This window comes from Bufo bufo, chromosome 7 (assembly GCF_905171765.1).
Source record: "Bufo bufo chromosome 7, aBufBuf1.1, whole genome shotgun sequence".
NCBI classification, from domain to species: domain Eukaryota; kingdom Metazoa; phylum Chordata; class Amphibia; order Anura; family Bufonidae; genus Bufo; species Bufo bufo.
Window position 1 is genome coordinate 2,827,907 of NC_053395.1, and position 10,906 is coordinate 2,838,812.

General features: G+C 52.9%; 1 protein-coding gene across 2 annotated transcripts in view; it reads right to left on the reverse strand.

Moving 5' to 3' along the window:
* Positions 1-3,125, reverse strand: part of LOC121008312 — a 92,496-nt gene extending 89,371 nt beyond the window's left edge. For both annotated transcript variants that reach the window (XM_040440767.1, XM_040440764.1), the window contains exon 1: positions 3,063-3,125. In XM_040440767.1, coding sequence (XP_040296701.1) covers positions 3,063-3,108 — 46 coding nt within the window. In that variant the 5' untranslated portion in view covers positions 3,109-3,125. The remainder of the gene's footprint in view (positions 1-3,062) is intronic.
* Positions 3,126-10,906: the final 7,781 nt, after the last annotated feature.

Here is a 10,906-nt window from a genome sequence, read left to right on the forward strand (position 1 = left end):
CATGTGTAGACAACAGGACAGACATCACCATTTAAACACACAATGGGACAATGGCACAATAGAAACACACCCAGCATATTCCTCCCAAGCTGACAAGTTACACTTATTGTAAATTGTTACAACTTTGTGAGTTTACATTGTCCATACATATAACTTACATCAATTTAAACAGTATAACTTGGGGACAAACCTATCCAAAATTCACTTGAATAGGTTCAGGGGTTTAAAAGTTAGTATATGGCCCATAATCCAGGGGCAAGAGGCTGATAAACAGGCCTCTCCAAAACCCAGTGGCGAGGTTGGTTTCGCCACACCTTGAAGAGTCACCCTCCAGCTCATACATTTATCAGGCCCTCACCGTCCCCTGCCCCCACATCGGGGTCCTGGCGCTAACCTCGGGGGGTTACCCTCCAGCTTATACATTTATCAGGCCTTCACCGTCCCCTGCCCCCACATCGGGGTCCTGACAATCACCTTGAAGAGTCACCCTCCAACTTATACATTTATCAGGCCTTCACCGTCCCCTGCCCCCACATCGGGGTCCTGGCGCTAACCTCGGGGGGTCACCCTCCAGCTCATACATTTATGAGGCCCTCACCGTCCCCCTCCCCCACATCGGGGTCCTGGCGCTCACCTCGGGGGTCACCCTCCAGCTTATACATTTACTGGGCTCTCACCGTCCCCTGCCCCCACATCGGGGGTCCTAGCGCTCACCTCGGAGGGTCACCCTCCAGCTCATACATTTATCAGGCCCTCACTGTCCCCTGCCCCCACATCGGGGGTCCTGGCGCTAACCTCGGGGAGTCACCCTCCAGCTTATAGATTTACTGGGCTCTCACCGTCCCCTGCCCCCACATCGGGGATCCTGGCGCTCACCTCAGAGGGTCACCCTCCAGCTCATACATTTATCAGGCCCTCACCGTCCCCTGCCCCCACATCGGTGGTCCTAGCGCTCACCTCGGAGGGTCACCCTCCAGCTCATACATTTATCAGGCTTTCACCGTCCCCTGCCCCCACATCGGGGTCCTGACAATCACCTTGAAGAGTCACCCTCCAGCTCATACATTTATCAGGCCCTCACCGTCCCCTGCCCCCCACATCGGGGTCCTGGCGCTCACCTTGGGGGGTCACCCTCCAGCTCATACATTTATGAGGCTCTCACCGTCCCCTGCCCCCACATCGGGGAACTGGTGCTAACCTCGGGGGTCACCCTCCAGCTTATACATTTACTGGGCCCTCACCGTCCCCTGCCCCCACATCGGGGGTCCTGGCGCTCACCTCGGAGGGTCACCCTCCAGCTCATACATTTATCAGGCCCTCACTGTCCCCTGCCCCCACATCGGAGGTCCTGGCGCTCACCTCGGGGGGTCACCCTCCAGCTCATACATTTATAAGGCCCTCACCGTCCCCTGCCCCCACATCGGTGGTCCTGGCGCTCACCTCGGGGGGTCACACTCCAGCTCATACATTTATGAGGCCCTCACCGTCCCCTGCCCCCACATCGGTGGTCCTGGCGCTCACCTCGGGGGTCACCCTCCAGCTTATGCATTTATCAGGCCCTCACCGTCCCCTGCCCCCCACATCTGGGGTCCTGGCGCTCACCTCGGGGGTCACCCTCCAGCTTATGCATTTATCAGGCCCTCACCATCCCCTGCCCCCCACATCTGGGGTCCTGGCGCTCACCTCGGGGGGTCACCCTCCAGCTCATACATTTATCAGGCCCTCACCGTCCCCTGCCCCCCACATCTGGGGTCCTGGCGCTCACCTCGGGGGGTCACCCTCCAGCTCATACATTTATCAGGCCCTCACCGTCCCCTGCCCCCCACATCGGGGGTCCTGGCGCTCACCTCGGGGGTCACCCTCCAGCTTATGCATTTATCAGGCCCTCACCGTCCCCTGCCCCCCACATCGGTGGTCCTGGCGCTCACCTCAGGGTTCACACTCCAGCTCATACATTTATCAGGCCCTCACCGTCCCCTGCCCCCCACATCGGTGGTCCTGGCGCTCACCTCGGGGGTCACCCTCCAGCCTATACATTTATCAGGCCCTCACCGTCCCCTGCCTCCACATCAGGGATCCTGGCGCTCACCTTGGGGGTCACCCTCCAGCCTATACATTTATCATGCCCTCACTGTCCCCTGCCCCCCATATCGGGGGTCCTGGCGCTCACCTCGGGGGTCACCCTCCAGCTTATGCATTTATCAGGCCCTCACCGTCCCCTGCCTCCACATCGGGGATCCTGGCGCTCACCTTGGGGGTCACCCTGCAGCCTATCCATTTATCAGGCCCTCACTGTCCCCTGCCCCCCACATCGGGGGTCCTGGCGCATACCTCGGGGGTCACACTCCAGCTCATACATTTATCAGGCCCTTACCGTCCCCTGCCCCCCACATCGAGGGTCCTGACGCTCACCTTGGGGGTCACCCTCCATCTCATACATTTACTGGGCCCTCACCGTCCCCTGCCCCCCACATCGGGGGTCCTGGTGCTCACCTCGGGGGGGGGTCACACTCCAGCTCATACATTTATCATGCCCTCCCCGTCCCCTGCCCCCACATCGGTGGTCCTGGCGCTCACCTCGGGGGGTCACCCTTCAGCCTATACATTTATCAGGCCTCACCGTCCCCTGCCCCCCACATCGGGGGTCCCGATGCTCACCTCGGGGGTCACCCTCCAGCTCATACATTTATCAGGCCCTCACCGTCCCCTGCCCCCCACATCGGGGATCCTGGCGCTCACCTCGGGGGTCACCCTCCAGCTCATACATTTATCAGGCCCTCACCGTCCCCTGCCCCCCACATCGGGGATCCTGGCGCTCACCTCGGGGGTCACCCTGCAGCCTATACATTTATCAGGCCCTCACCGTCCCCTTTCCCCACATCGGGGGTCCTGGCGCTCACCTCGGAGGGTCACCCTCCAGCTCATACATTTATCAGGCCCTCACCGTCCCCTGCCCCCCACATCTGGGGTCCTGGCGCTCACCTCGGGGGTCACCCTCCAGCCTATACATTTATCAGGCCCTCACCGTCCCCTGCCCCCACATTGGGGGTCCTGGCGCTCACCTCGGAGGAGCAGAGCAGCGGTCAGGAGGAGCAGCACGCCCATCATCCTGATGTCCAGATGAAGATGTGAGAAGTTCTGCGGAGACGAGGTATCTGCTTCGCACTTCCTTAAAGTGATCACTTGCTGAGCCGAATCCTCAGGAGCAGCATTAACTCTTCATGTGCTGCTGGTCAGTAAGTAAGTGCCCCCCCCCCCCCCAAGGAGTTCCCAGGGCCACAGGGAGCACTGTCAGTGGACGCCCCTGCCCTTTATCCGCCCTGACCTCTCTGCCTACGGGGGCAATTAGTCGCGTGACCAGGAGCTAGCAATCTAAGACCTGAGCAGGGAAGGGTTAATGGAGCGGAATCTTCAGTGTCACCTGCAGATGTCACCGCCATTCAGGACGTAATCCCCCCACAATGGAGCCGGCATTTCCCACAATCACCTGGGTGGTTCTCAGCTTTCATTAACCTTCTCGGAGTATTGTGGCATCAGGTGGGCACCAATGCTGGAGGCTATCGGGGGGCTCATGTGGACCCCAGAGAGAGACCCCAGTGTTATACATCCTGTTATGCTCTAGTCACATTCAGAGTTGCAGTCACAGTCAGTATGGCTGTCTCCTATAAAACATGATGGCACAGGAGAAGTGTCACCGCAGCTCCGGATGTGACTGATGCATAGGAGGTGACGGCACAGGAGAAATGTCACTGCAGCTCTGGATGTGACTGATGCATAGGAGGTGACGGCACAGGAGAAATGTCACCGCAGCTCTGGATGTGATTGTTGCATAGGAGGTAACGGCACAGGAGAAATGTCACCGCAGCTCTGGATGTGACTGAGGTATAGACGGTGGTAGCACAGCAGAAATGTCGCTGCAGCTCTGGATGTGACTGATGCATAGGAGGTGACGGCACAGCAGAAATTTCACTGCAGCTCTGGATGTGACTGATGCATAGGATGTGACAGCACAGGAGAAATGTCACCGCAGCTCTGGATGTGACTGATGCATAGGAGGTGACGGCACAGCAGAAATGTCACTGCAGCTCTGGATGTGACTGATGCTCAGGAGGTGAAGGCACAGCAGAAATGTCACCGCAGCTCTGGATGTGACTGAGGAATAGATGGTGATAGCACAGCAGAAATGTCACCGCAGCTCTGGATGTGACTGAGGAATAGACGGTGATAGCACAGCATAAATATCACTGCAGCTCTGGATGTGACTGATGCTCAGGAGGTGACAGCACATGAGAAATGTCACCGCAGCTCTGGATGTGACTGATGCATAGGAGGTGACGGCACAGCAGAAATGTCACAGCAGCTCTGGATGTGACTGATGCATAGGAGGTGACGACACAACAGAAAAGTCACAGCAGCTCTGGATGTGACTGATGCATAGGAGGTAATGGCACAGCAGAAATGTCGCTGCAGCTCTGGAAGTGAATGAGGAATAGATGGTGATAGCACAGCAGAAATGTCACCGCAGCTCTGGATGTGACTGAGGAATAGACGGTGATAGCACAGCAGAAATATCACTGCAGCTCTGGATGTGACTGATGCTCAGGAGGTGACAGCACAGGAGAAATGTCACCGCAGCTCTGGATGTGACTGATGCATAGGAGGTGACGGCACAGCAGAAATGTCACAGCAGCTCTGGATGTGACTGATGCATAGGAGGTGACAGCACAGCAGAAGTGTCACCGCAGCTCTGGATGTGACAGATGCATAGTCATCCTCAGCGGTATTGTAGGGAGACTTAGGTAGCATTAATAGGAGCGGTTGGGCGTCGTCCCGCTCGTGAATCCCCCGGTTGTCATCCTAAGCGGCTTACATGGGATGATGAGGTATCTGAGCCGCACATGGCAGGTAATTTGGAAAGCTTAGCAGATTGTGAGCCTGAAGAGATTGCCACCCAGGAGTCATCTCATCTGTAATACCGCCAGAATCTCAGGCTCATCCATGCGCCTACTAACTGGAAGTCCAGACTTCACCACATGCCACCCCACCAGCACAGCACCCAAAAAGTCACCCGGAGGCGATGCCACAAGTCGCACCCGGATCTGACAACACATCAGGTCTAATGTGTCTGCTGCTATATAGGGGACCGAAGGAGAATTATTCAACCTCTACCGCTTCCAAATACAGATTGTGGAGCAGCTACAGTATATTATAGCAGTTATATTCCTGTACATAGGGGCAGTATTATAGTAGTTATAGTCTTGTACATAGGAGCAGCATTGGACAGGCCAAACGGCATCCGGTTGAACTCGTAGAGTCCCATAGGTAGGATGAAGGCTGTCTTTGCTTTGTCCTTCTTGGCCACCGGTACCTGCCAATACCCACTGGCCAGGTCAAGAGTCGAGAAGAACTTCGCATGACTCAGGGCGGACAACGACTCCTCAATCCGCGGAAGGGGGTAGGCATCCCGGACAGTCTGGGCATTCAGCTTCTGATAATCCATACAGAACCGGAGACTCCCATCTTTCTTCCGCACCATCACTACTGAAGCAGCCCAAGGACTTTGACTCTCCTGGATCACCCAGTTTTCCAACATGCTGGCCACCATATCCTTCACCTTCTGTTACATTTTAGGTGGGATTTGCCGGTAACATTCCCTGATTGGTGCAGCATCGCCGGTGGGAATTTCGTGTTCGATGGCGGAAGCACACCTGAAGTCCTCATCATGTCTTGAGAATGCCTCCTGAAATTCCCAAAGGGTGTCTTACAGCAACTTCTGTTGTACTGGAGTCAGGGTCTTGCAGTCCACCCCCATCCAAGCCATGATTCTAAAGAATAGGTGCAGGCTAATCTCCTGTCTGGCTATACCGTGAAGCTCCTTCGTCAAAGGATATCCCCTTCGGACACATAAACTTTTGCCAGCAAGGTATTCCCGGGAACGGTTAACTCACAGTCTTCAACACTGAGACAGCGTACAGGTACACATCCATCCTTCACAATAGTGAGGGCCCAGGCTACCAGTGGGCGAGTCTGCATTTCCTCTTGGTAAGCGGGCTGATCAGGACCTTCAGTCCATTTAGTTGTCGTCCAGCCCCCACCGGCGGCATCAATATTTGTTCGTGTCGAGGTGGGATCTTTACCAGGGTCCTTCGCGGCACCTTCACGTGTCCAATGGGCCGACCAGACATGTTGCTCTTTTGCAGACTACAGCTCATCACCATCTGCTGTAGAACCTTTGGGGTCGGCCGGTGTATGGTGGCCTGTTGCCAATACTTCAGCCCTTCTTTGTCATAGAGTTGATGGTCTAGGTCGCTCAGCACGTTCATACCTAGTGTCACGTCCCTCCCTCTCCGGGATGAATGGTCCACCAGCACGACCCCCTTCTTGCCGACGTCTTTCCCAAACAGTCAGACCTGCATCCAGACTATCCCTCGTATGTCCATCTCTCTGTCATTGGCAGCCGTCAGCCTGATGACGCTCCCATCTTCCGGCTCCATCATATGTCCAAAGTGTCTTTCGAAGAACTCCAGAGGCATAAGGGTGCATTCCGACCCTGTATCAACTAGGCAGCGTACCTTCTGGCCTTCCAACTCGGCTTCCATAACGGGGCTGCTGGCATACAGGTCGTGTTCCTCACGCATATGGCTTAGCTTCTGGTGTACCGTCGCAGGACACCCAGCTACTGCGGCGGTCGGAAGTTTAACGTCGTCTCAGACTTCATCTGTTCTGGGCACGCTCTGGCCATATGGCCATACTGTCGACAAGACCAGCAAAGGGGCCCTCTTTTGACGAGCCTCCGCACCTGAGTTATGCTGGGTGAAGTGGCGCAGGGTGCTGGGGTCATTTTCGGATGCCAGAGTAATCCTGTCTTCATCTGGTACACTTCCAGCCAAAGTTCTCTCAATTCTGTCCGCAGGGCCTGGACCACATTCTTTAAGGACTCTGAGTCTTCAGATGCAGACCGACCTCCTGCAGCATGGATTCTACTCACTACTCTTGCCTCCACAGGCATGTGCTCTTCCTCTCTCTCCACAGCGGCTAGGTAGACACTGTAGAATGTCATGTCGGGCGTCGCCAGGTCATGTCTTGCAATTTGTCCTGTAAAAACTTGTTAGAGAGCCCCACTATGAACTGGTCTCGTAGTAGCCGGTCCACCTACCGGAAGGCTCCCATGGCCTTTGGGTCTTGCCGCTGTATTTCATTTAGCGTCTCCTGTAGGGCATTGAAGTACTGCATCAGGGTCTCGCCATCTCGCTGTGGTCGGTTGAAGAAGTGGCTTCGCAACTGTACTACTTTAGTATGCCTTCCCCCGGGCTCTCTACAGCAGGGAGAATATTTTCTCTAGGGTGTCTCTCTCTCATTCAGGCCTTACCATCATTGTCCGTCTGACCCTCTAGAGCCCCCAACGCAACCTCTGCCCGCAGGTCGGGGGTCAAGTTACACATTCTAACAGCACTTCGCACCCTTTCAGTGCAGTCGTGCAACGTTATGTTTTTACCCTCAAATTTTTACAGATGAAGCAACAGCGCCCTGTAGGAAGGCGCAAGAGGCCGTCATTGATGGAAGGTACAGTACAGACCAAAGGTTTGGACACACCTTCTCATTCAAAGAGTTTTCTTTATTTTCATGACTATGAAGGCATCAAAACTATGAATTAACACATGTGGAATTATATACATAACAAACAAGTGTGAAACAACTGAAAATATGTCATATTCTAGGTTCTTCAAAGTAGCCACCTTTTGCTTTGATTGCTGCTTTGCACATTCTTGGTATTCTCTTGATGAGCTTCAAGAGGTAGTCCCCTGAAATGGTCTTCCAACACTCTTGAAGGAGTTCCCAGAGATGCATAGCACTTGGCACTTTTGCCTTCACTCTGCGGTCCAGCTCACCCCAAACCATCTCGATTGGGTTCAGGTCCGGTGACTGTGGAGGCCAGGTCATCTGGCGCAGCACCCCATCACTCTCCTTCATGGTCAAATAGCCCTTACTTTCAAAATTTTCCCAATTTTTCGGCTGACTGACTGACCTTCATTTCTTAAAGTAATGATGGCCACTCGTTTTTCTTTACTTAGCTGCATTTTTCTTGCCATAATACAAATTCTAACAGTCTATTCAGTAGGACTATCAGCTGTGTATCCACCTGACTTCTCCTCAACGCCACTGATGGTCCCAACCCCATTTATAAGGCAAGAAATCTCACTTATTAAACCTGACAGGGCACACCTGTGAAGTGAAGACCATTTCAGGGGACTACCTCTTGAAGCTCATCAAGAGAATGCCAAGAGTGTGCAAAGCAGTAATCAAAGCAAAAGGTGGCTACTTTGAAGAACCTAGAATATGACATATTTTCAGTTGTTTCACACTTGTTTGTTATGTATATAATTCCACATGTGTTAATTCATAGTTTTGATGCCTTCAGTGTGAATCTACAATTTTCATAGTCATGAAAATTGTGGCGAAACCAACCTCGCCACTGGGTTTTGGAGAGGACTGGCTGCTGGCCTCTTGCCCCTGGATTATGGGCCATATACTAACTTTTAAACCCCTGAACCTATTCAAGTGAATTTTGGATAGGTTTGTCCACACGTTATACTGTTTAAATTGATGTAAGTTTTATGTATGGCCAATGTAAACTCACAAAGTTGTAACAATTTATAATAAGTGTAACTTGTCAGCTTGGGAGGAAAATGCTGGGTGTGTTTCTATTGTGCCATTGTCCCATTGTGTGTTTAAATGGTGATGTCTGTTCTGTTGTCCTCACATGTGTATTGGCGATCTCCCTTTGTCCTCAGAGATAATTGGATTGCTCCTCAGGTTGTCTCCGGGACAGAGGAGGAGACCATGATGCATTGTGGGGATATGTTGTCCTATGTCACAGTCTTCATTCTGGTCCTCTGGGGGCGTGAACGATTGGTTGCTGTAGTCATTGTATGTGTTGTAAATTACTGATTGGTTATATTTCAAACCCCTGTGGGCAGTACTATGTTTGTGGTTTATGAATAAAAGAGGCTGTACTTGAAGTACAGTCAGACCACTGCTTGACCCTCAACACGGAGCCTTGTCTCGTTATTGGGGGGATTCACTGTATGCTGTTAGAGACTGATTGCCAGGAGTGTAAGCTGATTCCTGTTCGTCTGCTAGCAGCTATTCGTGAGGTTCCAGTTTGGAGTGCTATTTTGTATCCAGTTCGGGAGTTTGGTGTTCTGCCGTAGCTGTGCCTGTCTCTCAGAAAGGGGCATATCGCCTAAACGGATTTTAACCCCTTGTCTGCTGAAATGGTCCGTTACAAAAATAAAGAAAACTCTTTGAATGAGAAGGTGTGTCCAAACTTTTGGTCTGTACTGTATGTGTCACCAAAATTCCTGGCCTCGGTGAGGTAAGAGCCGGTAGTTTTAAGTGTCATCGGCAGCTAGTGCTGACTGACACTGTTTTGTTGTTAGTATGGCTTTAAAGCCGATCCGGGCCGGCTCTTACTGGGAGTAGCCAAAGTGCTGGGTGGGTGGCTTCTCCCCACGCTCCAGGCCGGGTCTTTTTTGGCCTATATAAAACCCAGCCAGCAGTTTCAGCTGAGTGTGGTTTTTCCTCCATTTGACAGAGAAGCTGGGGAGTCTCTGTGTTTTGGGACCTGTGTGAATTTGTGCCGTGCTAAAGAGCTGAGAGCTGCATGCCGGGAACCAGGCCTCTAAAGCCTGCTGTGGACTGCGGGTGGAAAACTGCTAGCCAGGTGAAGATTTTGTTCTATGGACATTGCATATTTGTGAATAAACACCGAACTGTTTAAGTTAAAGACTTTGTTATTGCCTCTATACTGCGTCCTCTAGCCTGTCTACCAGAGCAAAATCCCACAGCCCCCATGGGGATGTACCCTACTGGGGTGGGCGTGGCGGGGGCAAGCTGTATCAGCGGTGTTGTGGCAAGTTGGCACTGGCGCACCCTGAGTTGGGTCCTGGACCGGTGCCATTGGCACCCGGGGAAGGTCTCCTGCTGCGTTCCTGTCCATTACGGTCACTGTATCCTGCCAACTACGCCAAGATGTAAGCTGTGTACCGGAGTGGGCTCCCCAGGATACAGCGAAGTCACAAACGAGGAAAACAACCCCAACACCAGCTTTTGCCAAAACAGATTTTTACTTAAACATGGTAATGAACACAACCACAAATGCTGGGAACATACAATAAATTTAAGCACACCCAGCCGGAAGGCTGAAACCCTTGTGCTGCACAGCGCGGTGCCCTCCGATGGATACAGGAGGAAAGCGTGGTAATTTACCTACTGGAGGGCAAAACTAAACTGCCACACCTTACCTGTTATTACCCTAAAAAGACAAGAATCACTGTATGGGTGTGTGGTGCGGCTAGCCTGCGGTGCAGCACAACAGCTTACAAGCTTACATAGATCTACAGTATTCCCCCTCCCATAACTGGTCCTGTAGCACGTTCCTGAGTATTCCTCCTGAGCAAAATGCCAGCTTGGCTTGGGTTTGTAGGCAGTTTATCAGCTCTCCGGTGTGAAATGTCCCTTTAAGTTATGGAGTCTTTGCAATGAACAATAGCAACACTTATGGCCTGACACAAACAGAGACCCTAACTAACTAACTACAGGCCTGGTCTCAGTCTCTAGGCGCCAGCACTGTAATGAGGTGCGTGCACTATCTTACCGACCCGGGTCTGCTCTGCATCCGCTGGTGACTCTGAACAGAACAAATGCCTCTCCAACAAGCATGCGATACCGCAGTGTATGTAGCTTTTCTCCTCAGCTCTCATCAGCGTTCCTGGAAGCAATCCTCGTTCCTCTGGACAGGATCAGGGTATTGGACACAATCAGCTTCACTTAGCTGCCACTCTGGTCACTGAGGAAGAGAAGAAACGCTGAACTTTACGTCGAGAGTGTGGACTTTAGAGGGCGC